The sequence below is a fragment of the Oreochromis niloticus genome, unplaced genomic scaffold (genome assembly GCF_001858045.2).
Source record: "Oreochromis niloticus isolate F11D_XX unplaced genomic scaffold, O_niloticus_UMD_NMBU tig00001339_pilon, whole genome shotgun sequence".
NCBI lineage: Eukaryota > Metazoa > Chordata > Actinopteri > Cichliformes > Cichlidae > Oreochromis > Oreochromis niloticus.
This window is the reverse complement of record NW_020327363.1, coordinates 141,425-160,669: the sequence shown is the minus strand read 5'-3', so window position 1 is coordinate 160,669 and position 19,245 is coordinate 141,425. Positions and strand designations below refer to the sequence as shown.

Here is a 19,245-nt window from a genome sequence, read left to right as displayed (position 1 = left end):
ACTGTGTGTGACGTCAGACCCCCACAGAGAGACAGCAAACACAGAGGGACCACACAAACATCAGTCTGTAAGGCTTTATTAATTTATTAGACTCTACTCTTCAGCATCAGCATTTGCATCTGGACGGCTAATACAAACAGTCCCAGGTGCGACCATTAGGCCACGCCCACACCGTCAGGTGAGGCCAGTAAGGCACGTTCAGGGTTACTGTGTTACAGGCTGCATGTGTGTGTGTGTGTGTGTGTGTGTGTGTGTGTGTGTGTGTGTGTGTGAACACAGGGGTCACAGTGGGTCCAGCCTGACCTGCTCTCCCGGATCTGTCACACTGCAGCGTCAGCTGTCATGGCTGCTGCCTGTATCCATGGTGAGGACCGAGTCTGCTGATCCTGAACTACAGTTCAAATTGATGAAGCAACTCCTCTTCCTCAGCAGCCACACTGAAACACATCATCGGGACACCTTGGACGATTACTTTGTAGCACAAATCACAACAGTCGCCTCCGAGTGCTTCATACGGTGGGACAGTGGGGAGGAAAAACTCCCTTTAAACAGGAAGAAACCTCCTTGGGGCAGTGGGAGGGGCTCTCAAAGAAGGAGGAGTTTCAAACCATCAACTCTGACTGGTCCATCGGTTTCTGACAAAGCCTCTGCTGCCTGGAGCTGACCTGCTGACACCACCCATCGTCATCACTGTCCTCCACACACTCGCACACACACACAGTATCTCACAGAAGTGAGCTCACCCTCACATTTTTGTAGATATTTTGTTACATCTTTTCATGGGACAACAATGTAAATCTGACACTTTGATACAATGTAAAGTAATCAGCTTGTGCAACAGTGTACATTTGTTGTCACCTCTAAATAACTCCACACACAGCCATTCCTGACTGAATCACTGGGAAACAAAAGTGAGTACACCCATAGGTGAAAATGTCCAAACTGTGCCCAATTAGCCATTTTCCCTCCCTGGTGTCATGTGACTCGCCAACACTCTGAAACTGAGCTGCAGCACGGTGGCGGAGACCATCCAGCAGTTTAACAGGACAGGTTCCACTCAGAGCAAACCTCGCCATGGTCGACAAAAGAAGCTGAGTGCACGTGCTCAGTGTCATATCCAGAGGTTGTCTTTGAAAACAGATGTATGAGTGCTGCCAGCATTGCTGCAGAGGTTGGAGGTGTGGAGGGTCAGCCTGTCAGTGCTCAGACCAGTATAAACCATGTCTCCAGGCTTAAACCCTACTGAGCATCTGTGGGGCATCCTCAAATGGAAGGTGGAGGAGTGCAAGGTCTCTAACATCCACCAGCTCCATGATGTCATCGTGGAGGAGTGGGAGAGGATTCAGTGGCGCTCTGTGGAGCTCCAGTGAACTCCATGACCAACAGAGTTGAGGCAGTGTTGGAAAATAATGTGAAACAAAGTACTGACCCTTTGGGCAGAGTTTGGACATTTTCACCTCGGGGTGTTCTCTGTTTTGTTGCCAGTGGTTTAGACATTATTGGCTGTGAGTTGATTTATTTTGAGGTGACAGCAAATTTACACTGTTATACAAGCTGCACACTGACTGTAACAAAGTGTCACATCTACATGAAAAGATCTGACACAATATTTACAGAAATGTCAGGGTGTGCTCACTTTTGTCAGATACTGTAAGTACTTGCACACACACACACACACACACACACCTTTCATCAGTACACAGTACCACAAATACTGCAGTACAACAGTACTACAGGTACATGAAGGAGGACGAGCAGGAGGGCACAGCGAGTGTCTCTGAAGCATCAGCTGATCAGAAAACGCTGGAGCCGGAACGCCGTCCTGTTAACCCCGACATGACTGCACGTGTGTGTGTGTGTGTGTGTTAGTGAGTGGGTTAGTGCGTGTGCATGCTGTGGGTCAGCGCCCTCAGCGTGTGGTTCTCTCTCTCTAGTTGCCGGTTCCTCTCCTGCAGCTCTCTGATTTGTTCTCTCAGAAGCTCCACCTCCTCCCTCACCGCCAGCATCAGGTGACTCTTCACCAGGTCCTACACACACACACACACACACACACACACACACACATACATGATGTGCATAAATAAACCAGCCAATCATAAAGCCCGTCCTACAGAGGGAGCATTGTGTGTTAACAGCATCATCAGCATAGAGGAGAACTCTGCTCTATTGTCCTCACTGAGAGACGTTTGTAACCACAGAACGGTGTCACATTTATGGTCGTCAGCAGCAGGGACAGATCTGAACACAGCTCTACATGCACACTTGGAATGGGATCAGATACAAACTGCTTCAACCTCAGATTGAGGATAAACTGAGCCAGGACCGACCTGACGGAGGACCACCTGTAATCATCAGAGCTGGCTCAGAAACCTTTACAGTTGTAGTTTAACCACTGCTGACTGTCTCTCAGTCAGGACCCTCTCACAGAATAGATCCTTAACCTCAGGAGTCAGGTTATCCTCGTTTATATCAAGGTGAAATCAAATAAGTACAGAACTATATCTACACAGGAACAGAGTCACAGACAATCTCTCACTGCAAAGAGTAAATACACAACTAGAAAAAGAACAGACAGCTTGATGGTCTCCATGACAGATACAAAGGTTTATAGATCGACGACTGACAGAAGAGTAGAAAAGCAGAAACAGGACTCACCATGGCCTGCTCAATTTTGTTGTCGATGGCGATCAAACTGTTACTGGAACTACTGCAAGACACAGAGAGACAGACAGGTGAGACAGACAGGTGACTCTCTGATAGGTGACTCTGAGACCGGTAAATGACCGTAATCAGCACCTTTATCCACAGCTGCACAGATGTTCTTCTCACCTGTTATTAATTTACCTAACCATGAACAAACCCACTGAAATGATAAATCTCCATTACGACGGTGCCCTGGACAGGTACTATCACATATTTATTATTGTGCAGGTGAATCTGAGCCCCGCCCGGGTTACCGTGGTTACCTGTGGCAGAACAGCAGCAGAGCCATCATGGTGGCCTCAGAGCCCTGCCCAGTGGGTGACGCCCTGGCAGGAACTGACCAATGAGGATGCGGGGCAGTGTGCCGCAGAGGATTCTGGGGTCGCTGGGATGGCTGTGGTTGATTGGTGGATCGGTGGCGGGCCTCTGTGACAGGTTGAGCTCTGGAGGGAGGGGTCAGGGACCTCTGACTCACCCGTGGTTTGAGTTCTTGGATCGATGTCCTGGTACTCGGCCAGGACTCCCTTACAACTGAGCCACGACCTTTGACCTTTGTATGATCCCGCAAGACAACTGGAGGCTCCAGTTGCTTAGCAACAAGCTGCAGAGTCCTGGGAGGAAGGGGCGGAGTCGAAGGGAGACGGCGCTGAGGACGTGTTTGAGAGGTCTTCTTCTCACCTACAAACATCTTCAGCTGATGGAGGCCCACAAAAACACCAGCCAATCAGAACTCAGCTACATATTTTACAGTCCAATCACAGCACTCTGAAAAAAAACCCCAGTCCAATCACAGCATAGCACAACAGGAAACATCCAGTGAGAACTTCACCACCGAGCACCAACCAATCACAGCACACCATTGGAGCAAACTCCAATCAGCTTAAGGTTCTGTCTCCTCGCCGTCCATCGTCAATACCTCTGACTCCGCCTTCCCAGGTGGCCCCTGATTGGCTGCCTCCTTGTATGCTCACAGGTGTGTGAATGTCAGCAGCTGTGTCCAGATGTTGTCTTCAGACTAAGGTGCGTCCAGACTTCAGATCTTCATGTTCTCTGTCACTCCCACACATCTCTGCTCTCTGATTGGCTGCTGCCTGCCAGCTCCTGCCCACTCACGGTCTCAGCCAATGGCAAGGCAGCAGCAGCATTCTTCTCCCGCCCACTCGCAGACAGAGGCCCATTGATTCAGACGGAGGGACCATGGAAACAACAAACTGCCTGCTCATTACTGGAACTAATCAGCAATCATTCACTGGTATTGATCAGTAATTAACTTCTGATCACTGATATTGATCGCTGACACTTCTGTGGTTGGTTTCCAGGCCCTCTGAGACAAAGTCATGGCTCACAGTGATACAGCGCGCACACACACACACACACACACACACACACCAGGTCTGTTTTGGCCCTCAGTCAGCTGACACTCAGCAGCTATGTGGGCGGTTACTGTGCAGCGTGATCTGTGTGAGCTTTCTTTACACCCGATTCAGGGTTTATCCTCCTGGAGGTTAAACTTCAGAAGCTTTTGATTGAAAGTCCAAAGACGTGGTTCCTGTCTGGACAGTGTGTTTAGTATTTGGGGTCAGACTTCCTCCCTGTCTGAGGTCAAACATCTCCATCATCCCAGCTGCTCTGGAGTGAACCTGAATCCTACAGACTGTAGTACAACAAAGGATCACTGATCAAACTGAGCACAGGTTCAGGGCCAGGAGCAGAAGGAGAGGTCTGAGCCCTGGTCGAGGAGACCGTCTCCATAACAAAGTGCTCACAGGCTGCAGTGGAGCTCCATACAGTCGCTCTGTGCTGCACCAAGAACAGAGTTTATGGTGTCAAAGAAAACACACGGATTGTGTCCGACAGGTGGAATAAAACCATGAGCTCCTCAGTCTGGCTGCATAAAAAACTCCGGGATTTTACAGTTCTGGCTAAAAACTGTTGAAAACTGCTCAGCAGTGGAGGAGTTAAAAACGCGACAGCAGCAGCGACAGCAGCAGCGACAGCAGCAGCAGCGCGAGGTTTCACTGAGGTACAAACATCACAGGACTGTGGTCAGAAAACACAGCATCTCACGGGATCTCCGACACGAACGGGAGCAAAGTTTTATGTCCAGCTTGGTTCAACTTGGTTCAAGCCACAACCACTGGCACTATCTGGAAGGTCAAAATGGGACACACCCCCTACGGTGGTGGAGAATGACCAACCTAAGATCGCATCCAGCTGGTCTGTGCGTTTCTGCGGCTCAATATACAAACCAGCCCGTTTACCATTTGGCGTTCCCTCCTCCCTTCTCATGAAGGATGCTCCAGTGTCTCCTCTGCTAAAGGAAGCAATAAAGGAAGCACTGAGGCTCCTTCCTTAGGGTTTGGAACAGCTGTGGCCTCTACACAGATCACAGGTCACGTCTCTCAGCGAGTAACCTCACGAAAACGGAAAGTACCCACAGACTTTATGATGGAGCGTTTCAGACCTCACTAAACGCACGGAGTTCAAACAGGATGGACTTTTATTGTGAAAGTCCAGGTTCATCAGTCAATCAATCAACCTGATCAATCACAAACAAACCAAACACTGAAAACTGATCAGCTGACCCCTGAGAAGCATCACCCTAACCCACTGAGCAGTGACATCAGAAACACCTGTTAAACACACTCACCTGGCGTCCCCCGGCAGGTCGAACATGGTGCGGTCCAGGCTGAAGCCTGAAGGCGTCTGAGCGGGGGTCAGAGGGGGTTGGTACAGTCCAGCAGGGGGGGAGCCAGGCTGAGAGTGAGACAGCCTGAGGACAGACTGACAGGTGAGACACACAGGTGTGAGTGACTGTAGTAAAAACAACGAGCGTAATTCATTTTATATCCCGGCGGGTTTCCTCAGTGTCTGATGTCATGATGATGTCACATGTTGCTCTGATGTCACTGCTGCACGTACATGTTTTTATTATTCCAATGACCTGATCAACAATCAGCTCGATCAGCTGCAGCTGGAAGCCCCGCTGTGACATCATAAGCACCTGACGCCCTATCACACCTGAGTCAGGCAGGACACGTGTGCATGTATACTTGCCTAAATGTCTTTGTGGGAACCAAATGCCGGACTTCACAAAGGAGCAGAGATATGGCTGCTGATTGGTGGGTTTTCTCTGTACGATCGGCTTTACATTTGAACATAAAGCCCACTGTGGTTGTGCTTTCGTGCTGTATAACTATAACTGAGTTAAATTAGGTTCTGGTCAGGCCCAGGTTAGTCCAGATTAGGTCTGGGCTAGTCCGGGTTAGGCATTCATTTCTGAGGATTAGGGTAAGAGGCTAGCAAAAATATTATGTCAGATTGATGTCCTCACTAAGGTATGAAAACGAGTGTCTGTGTGTGCATTTACCCGTCCTGAGGCGTCCACATCCAGCCGCAGAGGAGTTGGGGCGAAGCGAGGGCGGGGTGAAGGTGGTGGAGGGGTGGAGCCTAAGCCCTGCTCGACCACAAGGCGTGACTCCTTGTGGTCGAGCAGCCGGACATTAGTTGGCGTCTGGTGCGTGGGTGAAGGCGGGCCGCTGTGCAGCACGTGCTGAGCCAGCAAATGGGTGTTGTCCTGAGAGTGGACTCCACCCCTCTCGCTTTCCCGGCCAATCATCTCCAAGGACTCCAAGGAGTGGGCGTGTCTCATGCTGTCCATTACTCGCCTGAACCCTGGGCCTTCCTGCCGCTCTGTGAACTCTGTGCACGTCCATCGCCCGCGACGATATGATTCACCCCGGCCTCCGCCGCTGGCTCCGTCCACTAGTCTCACCACCCTGAACCTGGAGGAAGACCCCGCCCCCTGCCCGCCATCGAGGGAGATGTACTTCCTCTTCAGAGAGGGTGTGGTTGGCTGGGAGGAGCTTCCCTGAGGGCTGCAGAGGGGGGACTGCAGAGAGACCTCTGATTGGATGATGGGCAGGACCGCACTAGGAGACAATTGGTCTACTGGACTCTGGTTCACCTCTGAAGTCACGCTGGTGATCTGAAAGCCACTCCTCTTTTTACCACCACTCATTCTCACACACACTCCACAGGCTCACTGACACACAGCACAGAGTACACCAGTTAATGTGGTTTATGGGGACATTTCAGAGACACAAGCTTAAAAAATTAAACACAATTAAGAATAAACATGGATTTCTGATCTACAGAGGAGGAGCTTAGGGGTTAAAGTTCAGCTTTAACCACAGTCCAGTGTGAGGACACCTGACAGGTACGCCTCCTGAGTTAAGAAGGAACTGACATTCACTGCTGTTTGTGTCCAAACATGGGGACGTAGCCTCATAATAAACACAGGTAGTCTGCATCAGTGGACTAAGTCGTCAGATGCACAGACCTCTGGTACGTCCACATAAAGCACAAAAACTAACATACACAATACACTCTAAGTCCTCAGAGAAGCATGTACACACCCAGGTCCCCATAGAGCACAAAAACCAACACAGTGTGTGGAGTCAGAGGTCCGAGTTAAAGCAGTAATGTGTCTCACCCCTCATGCAGTCTGTCTGTCCAGAAGAGTGCACCGCCCTGCAGATCCCGCTCTGCTTCTTCTCTACTTCCTGTTCACTCCACCCTACTCAGCTGTGTTGCTTCAGACTATTGCACAACATGACTGTGTGTGTGTGTGTATGTGCATGTCTGTGTCTGTGTTTTTTTAGGTTCTGCAGGGCTTTAACCCTTCACTCTCCAGGTCAGGTGAGGCACTCAGAGTTCTCAGAGCTGTGCTGTGATTGGTCAGCTGAGTTAAGGTGGACCACATGATAATGATGATGTTGGTTTCTGAACATGACTTTTGGTCACTTTGATATAAGCTAACTGACCCTCAAAGCCTGAAACACCACTTCAACAAAACTTTATTGAGCTTTAATAAAACTGTATTAAAACATTAATTACAGCTTTTGTAAACAAAGTTTTATTTATTTATTTTTAGTTTTATGTAATAAACAGTGAGACCAGCGCCCACCTGTTTTATTTTGATTCTACTTCCTGTGTTTCACTTACATTTTTACTAGGAGGTTACACATTAATTCATAACGTAAAGCCATATTTGGTTTTGCTGAGCAGTTTAATTCTGATTTTGTGTCGTTCTCAGAATCTGATTGTATTTCAGATGATACTAGTTACTGGAGATCTCAGTGGGGTAACTGTATACGAGTATTAGGGCTGGGTGATATGACCCAAAATTCATATCTCGATATTTTTTAGCTGGATGGCGATATACGATATATATCTCGATATTTTTTTTTAAAGACATAAGTTAAGAACAAAAAGAGAGTTCTTAGTCACACTGTCTCCCAGAAATTACTCAAAAATAAATTATGAGCATTTATTAAATAATAATGCTCCATAAATAAAAGAAAACAATGTTGTTTTTGTGCATAACAAAGAGCTCACAATTGTGCAGTCAAAATGTAAACTAAAAGACGCTGAGCATAATAACATAGACAGATTTCACAGCTGCTCTGTTCCCAACTTCTACTGCGTGACTGACAGCCTGGAGTTTGAAATCCGCTTCGTAACCATGTCTCTGAACAGGTGCCATTTATGGTCCTTATACACACACAATACGGTAATATTACGTTGAAGCACAGTACGTATCACTCCGCGAGGCTCCTCCTCGGTAGCCGTAATGCTCCAACAATCCATCAAGCGGTGCAGCTCCGTAGCTTAGCAAAGTCGAACTAAAACATTTTTTGACAGATTGCTGAGCGCTGTGTATCACATAAAATCGGTTTGCGGTCATCAAGCACAACCAGAATTCATACAAAAGGCGCGCAGTCAACTTTTGAGAAAATGAAAGGATTTTAGGCCGTGCAGCCCCTGTGGGGTGCATGTCGTTAGCGCGGTTAGCTCGCTAACACGTTGACGCCGTCCAGCCCCACGCACGGGGCTATCCGCGGTAACTCGCTAACGGAGATTTACCGTGTCCATCTTGTCATTGCCTGCAGGTGAAGCGATGGGGGAGGAGTTGTGTTCAGTGAAGGAGAGCCCCGTAACGTTGCGTAGAGACAAAAGTGGACAAAAGAGAGGCAAACCTGCGGCTCCACAAGTATAATTATAACCTAACATAGACTATATCGATATAAACGATATTGTCACATCTTATATCTCGTACGAAAATATATCGATATTTTTAAAAAAACTCAATATGTCGCCCAGCCCTAACGAGTATCTCATGGTGCAGAAGGTTCTGCAGGGATGATAACTTAAAAAACAACTTTAATGGTGATGTTCACCCTGCCTGGGATAAAGTTACCAGGGCCCCGTCCTGGAGCCAGACCTGCAAGGGTACTCGAGTGCGAGAGTCTGATGGCTGGGCCTTAGTCCATTAGGGCCCGGCCGGGCACAGCCAAAAAAGGGAAAAAGAGGCCCACCACCCGCAGGAGGCATCGTAGGGGTCGGGTGCAATGTGTGTCAGGCAGCCCTGGTGGACCGATCCCTGGCTACCAAGACTAGTAACTGGGACGGGGAATTACACCTCCCTGGTGGGAAGCAGCCTGACTAAGTGTGACTGTCGTCTGCACTTATTCGCGGAACAACGGTTCTGAGTACCTAGCTTTCCTTGAGTCCCTGGGTGGGGTGCTGGAGGGTTCCCCACTTGGGGACTCTGTTGTCCTGCTGGGAGACGTCAACGCTCATATGGACAACGACAGCGAGATCTGGGGGGATGTGATTAGGAGGAACGGCCTCCTGGATCTGAACCCGAGCAGTGTTGTGTTGTTGGTTTTCTGTGGAAACCACAGTGTGTCCATAACGAACGCCATGTTCGAACCTAAAGGTGTCCTGTAGCACCAGAGCACCCTGAGCCACAGGTCAATGATGGACTGAGGGACCTGTATTGTATCACCAGACCTGCAGCCACATGTTCTGGACACTCGGGTGGAGAGAGGAGCTGACATCTGATCACCACCTGGGTCTCCATTAAAGACTCTACGAATCCCAAAGCTACTAAAGCTGCTTGCGGGAAAGAAAACATCACTTTATCATGTTGTTTCTTTAAAAATGTGTTTAGACAGTTAACAACACGTTTGTTGCTCCTGTTTGTGTTTCTGTCTTCATTGTCAAACGTGTGTTTTATTTGTAAAACATGTTTGGATTTTTTTTTAAAAAGTTACGTAAAGTTTACTTCTCAGTAAACACTCACGGTCACGCGCTGAGCCGAGGCGCGCTCCCGCCGCCGTCACTGGTTCAGATCCGGATAAGCAACCGGTGACGTCACAATCGGTCCATTGTGTTCCGATGGGGTGAAAACTTCGGGGCGCATGCGCTGTAGCACGGCCCGACCGTGGAGCGCGCAGGAAGTTAACGGAGTCAGAAGTTTGGGACTCTTCTGCTCCTCCTCCTCCTCTCCTCGTGCTGTTTCAGGAGCGAGACTCTTCTGAGGAGCAGCTTCACCTCTTCCTCCTCTTCTTCTGTAAACAAACACCCTGCGCTCCGTCACTTCACGCTCCTCCTCTTCCTCTCCATCCTAACAGCGTGCGCGTCTCTGTACCAGCTCGTGAACGCGCAGCCAGGTCCGGGTCCGATCCGGATCACGTCCGAGCACCAACGTGCGCGTGCACGACAGACTCTGACAGGGTTAGCGCCTGCGCAGTGAGGACAGAGGAGGGGTCTTTGACGTAAACATGTTGTCAATAAAGTTTGGTTCAAAGTGTATACACGTGTGTCTTTAAACGTGAAAACAAGCAGTTACTGAGCAGGCCTGCGTGTCAGCACTGACCTCCAAACTGATTCAGCTCAGTTCAGAAATATTATAATGAATAATAATATAAATAATACAAATATTATAGTTCAGATCATTATACTGTTGAAAGAACCCTCTAAAGCTTGTGCATTCAAATTATTTGTCTATTCCTCTGCCTCACTGTCAACTACCCATGCACTTAACCAAAGCTGGCACTGTGAGACTTCAGAGGTGTGAGCAGATCTCTGTGTGTCAACGTAACTGAGGATAAAACAGACAAACATGAAGCAGATTTTCCTGGCCTGGCTTTTTATAGCAGATAACCTAAAAATATTCTGCAGTAGATCAAACAGGAAGGTTGGAGTTTGGCCTATAATTAGCTCAGACTGCTGGGTCTACAGATGGCTGTTAAAGTCACAGCTTGAAGGCCTGCAGTACATAGCTGATTATTGGTAATGGTACTGAAAGTTGCTGTAGATAAAGAACTCATGATGATGTTCTTCAAACGTGAAGCGTAGTTTTCTTTTTTTGCTGCTGCTTCAGTAAACTTTTGTTCAGAGGGATAAAACCTGTGATATTTCTGCTCTCAGCAGCCGGTGGCGTGTACGTGCCGTCGGATGAACAATCTGTGCTTTGTGTTAACATGCTTGTACCATTTACAGATTCAGAATTTATTGAATATTGCATCATTCAAATTAAGATCGATATGAATCGTGAAATGTATTTATTTATGTCTCTGGGGGAAATTCACAGATCCCCGTGAGCATCCCCTCTCAACTTAACCTGCTGCTGACCAGACGCTCAGCATCAGTTACAGCTCATGAAGAAAAGACCCTCCAACGCTCAGCTCGTCCATGCCAAACACTTTAAACAAGGGAAACAATTCAAAGACGTAGCTTCAGTTTATTTCCAGGTGTGACTGCCAAACCAGATGTTTCAGCATCTGCAGCTTCAGGTTCAGTCCTCCAGGGTCTCTGCTTAACAGCAAACAGCTCTGACTCACACTGCACCCTCCCCTGTGATGTGATGCCACACCTGTGGCTGTAGCTGAGGTTAGAGCAGGTCAGCTACTAACTGGAGGGTTAGTGGTTCGACCCTTGTCTGCTCCAGTCTGCATGCAAAATATCCTTGAGTAAGATAGTAACCTCATGTTGCTCTCCGATGCATCCATCCATCAGAGTATGAATATGGGTGAATTGTGTAAATCGCTATGAGTGCTCGAAGCAGGAAAGAGCAAAATAAGAACCAGTCCATTTACCTGTGATCCTATTACATGATTTATTGCACATAAACCCACAAGAAAGTGGTCTTTATGACACCCTTAAATGTACCATGAAAACTCCATTAGCATTAAAGTTAGCAAAGCCCATTACAGGCAATGATTCCTGCAAGCGTTTCCTTATGAAATGAATGGTTCCCACATATGTGTCAGCTCTTCCTACTTAAATGCATGGTTGCTGCTAACATTTTTAGCTTTTTCCCCATTTAAATGCATGGCTCCTCCTAGTTTTGGAATTTCCAATTTAAGTCAATGGGCTCTGCAAGCAGATACTCGTAGTGAAATCACATGCAAGTGACACACAGGTCAGGTGTTTACATAAATGTAGTTCATAGTTCACAATGTTCATACGCTCCAGCCGGCATCAGATGAAGGTGAGGTGCTGGTCGTCAGCAAGGCCGTAGGTGCGTTTGTGTTGCTCGAAGAGCTCAGTGAGATTCTGCAGGTAAACTTTATGAAGACTCTCGATGTCCTCACTGCTGGGACTCGGAGTCTGGACGACTGGGATTGGCTTCCCCACTGAGGGCAGAGACAGAAAGGGAAGGATGAGGCTAACAGCAGTGTTGGAATTGATATTTTTTATATTGTTATTTATGCTTAGAAATATATAATCACTTGTATGCTGATAATAATCATATCCTTATTAGGTCTGATAAGATTCTGTGTGCACTCGTGTACCATGAGATGAGAGGAAGCAGCCTCGACGTTATGATTTCCATTATAGCTTTAGAAACCAGACTGTCCTGTTAAAGTGCAAGACTTCACACCTTTAAATGTTCATCTGACACATGACCTATTGCAACCTCCTGTTCTATCATTTAGCGAGACGCCTACTCCTGCTTTCCTGCATACCTCATACACACAGTTTAAGTTCATTGAAAGGTCGTATGTCTATCTATGGTATAGCTGCACACACACAGAATACAGACACTGTTGTTGTTCAGATATACCTGCTTAAGAATGTCACATGTATTTGTAATTGCATGTTCAATTAGGACAGGTGAAGGCCTGGGCTGACTTCCCTCGCTAACAAGGACAAAGAGCTCTGTCTTGTCTTGTTGTGCAGTTTGGGCTTGTGTTCCAACAGCGTTTGTGCCTAGATAAACCCAACAAGCAGCCAACGGGGGCTAACACAGGCTGAGACTGGGCCAGAGATAACAAAGGGTAAAAGGTGTTTAAAAGACTGACAGATACTAACGGGAGCTGATGTAGACTCAAAGGGACTAAAGGAGACCAACACAATCCCCTCCACTAAGGCTGGTTAATCTGGTTAGTGAAGCCAGGCTAGTGTTCAGTGTGGTGTACACTTGGTTAGCTGTGGTTTAGCATTAGATGAACACTGTGTCAAAAAGGTTAGCAAGTCAAGTGAAGTGGCTTGATTGTCATTTTATCCATATAGTACACAGTGAAGCCACACAGTGTTCCTCCAAGACCATCGTGCTACATATAACAGACAATCAACACAGGACGACATAAAGGGCAAGTGTGCAACAATGGCAGAACACACCAGGCACAGGACGGTGCAACAGCATCAAGTTAGTATTGAATCAATGCGGGATACAGATTGAGTTACCATTAGGTTAGATCTGAGTCTATATTAGAGGAACGACAGTGCAACAGCATCAGGTTAGCATTAAATTAAGATGGGATAAACGTTGAGTGAGTGTCAGGTAAGTGTTGGGTTAGCCTTGGATTAAAGCTGTGTTAACAGGTCGTACCGATGGTGTGTATGGGCTTCCTGTAGGGTATCAGGCCGAAACTGTACTGGAAAACTCCTCTGGCATGAAACAAAGGCATGGCTATTCCCATGATGCTCTGCAGTCGGTTCTGTAGACATAGGGTAACACACTGGTATCCCATAATACCCACACAAGTCATTTCAAGCAGCTGTAGAAGTGCAGGGATAAATAAACTTCTTTTATACTCAGTGTATCAGCTGCCTCACTGAGACGTTTCTATCGGGTCAGTGAGGTTACGTGGTTTTTATGATGAGTTCACATAGCTGTGGTAATTGTTTGTAGAAGGTCCCTCTGTGGTTCCTTTACAAGTATCTAGGAGGTTACTCTGAAGCTTCTAAGGTGATGTGGTGGCTCTCGTGTGGTGTGTCAGGTGGTGCGTGACCGCTGACCTGCAGCCTCCTCAGAGGGGAGCCGGTCGGGTTCTCGATCTGATCAAACAGCTCGTTCTCTCCAAAGGAGAAGACGGGAACCAGCTGAGCTCTGCACACAGACAAACACACAGTCAGTCAGGTGATATAGTCCTGCCCCTCTCAGACCCGCCCTCTTTACAGGCTCCACCCACCCATGTTTGAGAGCCAGTTTGATGAAGCCCTTCCTGTTTTGAACCTGAAAAACAGATGGAGACGGCGCTTGGTGAGGAAAAGCAGAATTTAACATTTAAAATGTGGTTACTCCAGGCTGTGACCTTTGACCTCATGTTTCACTGTGCTAATAACCCAATGATGTTACTGAGTGAGAGTGCGGTGCATTTCCACACAGCTTCCTCTTTCTACATCAGTGATGTAACTGCGATGGGTGCGGTGACCGCAGATGGGGCGGAGCTGTGAGCCGCAGTCACAGCAGGACTCTGTGTACCTGTAAGGTGAGAGCTCCGGGCCGAGCGTCCAAAGCCTCGGGAGCTCCACCCACTGCGATGACGGCCACGTTCCCTCCTTCAGGACGGCTCACCAGGTACGAGAGACTGGACTTGGAGCTGGACACCAGACCTGACAGAGACACGGGTGACACACCGGTGAGAAGCTGGACAGATTCACCTGCTCACCTGAAAGACACGTCAACATTACAGACTCTCTGCAGACACTCCTCCTCTCACCTGTTACCTAGGTAACGCCGTGGTTACCACAAGGCATAGACGGGTACCTCACTAACAACATCTGTACAGCAGATACCAACATCAGGATCCACGGAGTGTTGCAGATGTGTGCAGTGATGTGTGTGTAAACTCTGAGGACTCCCTCTTAACCAATACAGAAAGGACTCAAACAACCCGACAAGAGACACTGAGGCCATGTAAACGTTAAGACTTCATCCACAGATACCAGCGATCTACAGACAGGTGAAACTGAGCTCAGCACGTCAGCTCTACAAACCAAACACAGGACTTACTGAAATACTACTTGACAAAGTTAAAGCACAAACAGTCAAACAGCTCCCCCCACACCACCGTTAAAGCGCTCAGCCAAAAATCTACTTCAACCTGAACTTAATCTTCCACCTGACACTGTAAATCAGATCAACTTTCACCAAATTCATCATCCAGGACAGGGGTGGGGAACTCCAGGCTTCGAGGGCCGGTGGGTCAACACACCTGAATCACATGATTAGTTCATTACCAGGCCTCTGGAGAACTTCAGGACATGTTGAGGAGGTCATTTAGCCTTTAAATCAGCTGTGTTGGATCAAGGACACATCTAAAACCTGCAGGACCCCGGCCCTCGAGGCCTGGAGTCCCCATCGGCCCATCATCGCTAACACTGACCTCAGGGTGGTACGGGTGTAGGTGAAAAGGACCAAAACAATCACCCACCCCGTCAGACTAAAGGCAGATATATGTTTCTTACAAGAAGAAAAAAGTACAACCACATATATTCTTCAACAAACAACACAAACTGTTTACTTAGAGATAAAAATATTAACTGAATCCCTGCTGCAGCTCTTACTGATCCAGATGGGAGGCACATTATTATCAGTCGGTAAAAACAACCAACAACCTTATTACTGTGCAGTCAAACGATCACTGATGGTCACTTTAATTCTGTCAACAATCCCACATTTGACCGGCAGCTCAACAATCTGGCATTCCACAGATTCCACACATACAGTAAACAATATATGTATCATAATGGAGTTGGCCGGATAGTTGGAGGACCAACCTTTGGTCCAGAGAATACACTTGTTCCTCTCAGTCGCTCTCACACATCGATTTGCTTCTCCTCTGTGACTCCCACATGCATCAGCTAATAGATGCAACAGTCATAGTGATCATGCTCCCACTCACAGCCACACTTTACACCCATTAGAAGCTATAATCATTTACATCTTCTAGATCCAGAATGTTCCATTCAGAGAGAGTGGGCCCACCCACCCCTCAGTGTCCACTCTCACTGATAAACACAGACCTTACAATAATCACTGAAGCCCATCTGTAACACTTCTGAGACAAGCTTCTCTCCACAGATCCAGATGTTCATCATCTACACACATCAGCACAAACAGGAAATGAGGTCAGAGTTGACACAGGTGAGACCCTGACACACCCATCACAGCACGACGCACAGTCTGTGAGTGGAATCAGCACCAACACCAGCTCCACCCATCACTCCATCAACACTGCACTCGTCACACCCTCATGATGATGTTCTAAATCTCCATCCTGCAATTCCTCATTAGACCACCAGGTGTCACATGACCCCGCTTCCTCCCTCAGGTGAGTCAGACCTGAGGTCACAGAGATGCACGCTCCGAGGAGACAACAGGAGCTGAGCCAGAGTCACATGACCAGGCGCTCGATAGCTGGGACACATCGACCCATGTGACCCTGCGTGTGGTCAGACAGCCAATCGGAGAGCCTGTTTTAGCCTCCTCCCTGCTGACCTGCAGCCCAGAGTCCAAAGGGCTGATGGAGCAACTGAAGCCTGATGGAGACGCTGTGATGAAAGCACAGCTGGATTACAACAGCTGGAGGAGGAGGAGGTCACAGCGACAAAGAGTCAAAGGAGCGTAGCGTAGAGTTTAAAGGAGCGTCATTATCAGAGCATGACTGTCCTCCAATCAGCACACAGATCGCCGTCACATGACCAGCTCAGTTTACCTCACAGGTCCTTACCTCCACACATGATGTAGTCTCTGAAGAACGGCACTCGGAACCAGAACGGCAGCATCAGCAGGTGAGGCTTGAGTCCAGGAAACAGGTGAGAGAAACCCGTCGCCTCCGTGCAGAAGTTCCCAAACGCCCCCGCCACCAGCACACCTGAGGACAGGTACATGCATGGAGACAGGTATCAGGGGGCGGGACTAAAAAGGGCAGGTGTACAGGTGTGTTTGTTACCATGTGGGTGGAATCCAAAGATGTAGTTCTTCTTCGGGTCCAGGTCGACCGTCTTCAGCAGCTGCAGACAAACCAGCAGTGATTGATCACCGATTGATCGATCACTGATCGGTGATTGATCAATGACCACTGATCCGTAATCAATCAGTGAACAGCAGCGCTGATCGATCACCGATCAGTAGTGATTGATGAATGATCAGTAACCAATATTCAGGGATCACTCACCGTCAGCGGGAAGTAGTCTCTGAAGTGCTCCCACATACTCCACCTCCTCATCCACTGTGACCTTCGACCCCCGTTGGTGGATGTGTCCCAGTCCAGCCACAGCCAACCAGCATAGAGCAGAGCCACTATCCACCAATCAGAGAGGGCGAGGAGGATGAAGGCCGCCAGACAGCACTGAGCTGGGAGACAGGTGAGACAGACAGGTGAGCTGAGGCGTTCAGGTGCTCTCTGAGTGACCAGGCTGATCTACACCTGACAGGTGTGTGTGTGTGTGTGTCTAAGCTCCGCCTCTTTAAACCTTTTCCAGGTGAAAATAAAAATGAGTGTGTAACATCAGATAAACTCAAACATCACATAAAAACATCTGAATAAAAATGAACAGGTAGAAGTGGGAGGATCCTTTTTAACACCTGAAGCAGTGAAATCCTTCAGTTTTCCTGTGATGTGCCTCTGATTGGACAATGAAGCCAAACTCAAACACCTGCGGAGCACAGCAGGGTCCACCTGCAGGCTGAAGCTGCTGATGACTCACCTGAGAGTGACTGCACACTGCACTGATCAATGACTGATTACACTAATCAACGACCCTGATCACACTGATCAATCACTACTGTGTCTGTGTGTTTCTGTGTGCGCGTGGGTCTCTGGGTCTCTGTGTCTCTACGTGTGTGCGCGTGTGTGTGTCTCGGCCGGTGACGTGACTGTACCCAGCGCCAGAAAGGAGAAGACCCACTGCATGACGGCGGCGGTCTGCAGCCTCCTCCGCAGCGGGACATTCAGCGGGGCGAACTCGATCCTCATGCCGACTGTGGAGCTCCTCGGCCCGGTCTGCAGCTGTGCGTGCTCCCGGTGCCTATGGAGGTGTGCGTGTGTCAGCCGTACGCGTGCTGCTGCCGCAAGCAGTAAGCGCCACTGAACTCAAAACGCTGCTCCTACCCTGCTATACTGCGCATGCGTGCTGTTCATTGGGTGGTGTCCTTTTAGCCAATCGCAGCACGTGACGACACAAGGCGAGAACGAGCATGTGCTGAGGCGCGTGCACGCCAGGGGGACGCTGAAAAACTTTAAATAAAGTTTATTTAAAACATGAAACGTCCTAATAATAAGTCTCTGACATCAGCGAACAATGAGGTTCATCCAGGTGAGTCAGACACGTGACCTCTCACCTCTGCGCACGCACAGCAGAAACTCTCGAGTGACGTTGCTGTTACCACGGTAACGCTGTTTGTTTGGTTGCCACGACAACGCCTCCTGCGGCTGCTTTGTTTCGTTATTAATCTTTATTGAGAGTTGTTGGTGGTTACAGATGTTTACAGTTATTAATTCGCTCAGTAAACTGAAACTGGAGAGTGTGACGCTTACAACAGTCTAACATGTAACGTGAACAAAATAATTTCACGTTTCTATGGTGATCGTTATAGTGTCTAGTTAGTGTTTGGACTCCCGATATCACAAGATCACACGCGATTTGAACCCACAGGAGAATCACTGTGGTTGTGAGAGGCAGACACCCGCACACACACCACGTGTATGCTGGTGGTGTTTATTGTGTTTAACCTGTCAACGACAAAGAATAATCAGTACCAAGCCCTGTAATCATACTTTTCCTAGTTTTTTTTAAGTCTGGATCGACAGCTCAGTGGTGCTGTGGTTAGCACTGTTACCTCACAGCAAGAAGGTCCTGGGTTCAGCTCCACAGTCCGGCTGCGTTTGCAGTGGGTACTCTGGTTTTCTCCCACAGTTAGTGGGCTTGGTTAACTGCTTTATATTACCCGTGAGCAATGTTCCCTCTAATGTTTCATGTGTCTGAGCAAACACACAAACTCCCTGAGCGTCCCTTGGACCACTGTGAGCAACATCAGACGTGTGCACTGTGGTCATGCCAGCATCTAATCCAAGTTACATGGTTTATTAAAATAATCAAATTACAGCATTTATGTTAGACTACTTTTAATTAACTGCTTTAGCCCACTTACAATGAAAATTTAAAAAAATCTAGTCATTGACCTGTGCAGTATGTTAACACTATTGGAAGTAAAAATAACTTGAACTCCAATTTTGAAAACACAACTTTTTTTCTTTTTCTTTTTCTTTTTATAAAGCTCTGACTTGTATTATAAGTCTGTGGTCTGAGAGAGTCCTGTAACTCTCTGTCTGCAGAATACAGTATATAATGACCAATGTTGGGCAATTAATTATATAGTTACTTCTTCAAAAAAGTTACTGAGTTTTGATAAATAAAGTTTTTTGCAGCTGTTTACCTAAAAATGCAGCCAAGGCG

At 47.9% G+C, this 19,245-nt stretch overlaps 2 protein-coding genes across 5 annotated transcripts; both read right to left on the bottom strand.

Annotated features, from left to right (window-relative positions):
• Positions 1–68: 68 nt before the first annotated feature.
• On the bottom strand, positions 69–10,279 carry tsc22d4 (TSC22 domain family member 4). Of its 3 annotated transcripts, none has more exons than XM_019356739.2 (5): positions 9,854–10,279; positions 6,074–6,748; positions 5,354–5,487; positions 2,656–2,704; positions 69–2,027 (listed from the first exon to the last, which is right to left on the bottom strand). In XM_019356739.2, the coding sequence occupies exons 2-5, from the start codon at positions 6,722–6,724 to the stop codon at positions 1,878–1,880; spliced, it is 984 nt and encodes a 327-aa protein (XP_019212284.1). In that variant the 5' UTR covers positions 6,725–6,748; positions 9,854–10,279; the 3' UTR covers positions 69–1,877. The 3 variants fall into 3 exon arrangements, with proteins under 3 accessions (XP_019212284.1, XP_005464773.1, XP_005464774.1); XM_005464716.3 differs by having other exon boundaries at positions 2,656–2,707; positions 9,854–10,278; XM_005464717.4 differs by lacking the exon at positions 9,854–10,279 and adding an exon at positions 7,199–7,942 and having other exon boundaries at positions 2,656–2,707.
• Positions 10,280–11,652: 1,373 nt separating this feature from the next.
• mogat3a (monoacylglycerol O-acyltransferase 3a) lies at positions 11,653–17,765 on the bottom strand. Of its 2 annotated transcripts, XM_003459268.5 has the most exons (9): positions 17,672–17,765; positions 16,965–17,143; positions 16,740–16,800; positions 16,518–16,661; positions 14,267–14,397; positions 13,974–14,017; positions 13,801–13,891; positions 13,391–13,499; positions 11,653–12,191 (listed from the first exon to the last, which is right to left on the bottom strand). In XM_003459268.5, exons 1-9 carry the CDS (start codon positions 17,763–17,765, stop codon positions 12,037–12,039), a joined length of 1,008 nt encoding a protein of 335 aa, XP_003459316.1. In that variant the 3' UTR covers positions 11,653–12,036. The 2 variants fall into 2 exon arrangements, with proteins under 2 accessions (XP_003459316.1, XP_005464776.1); XM_005464719.4 differs by lacking the exon at positions 13,391–13,499.
• Between the last annotated feature and the right edge of the window lie 1,480 nt (positions 17,766–19,245).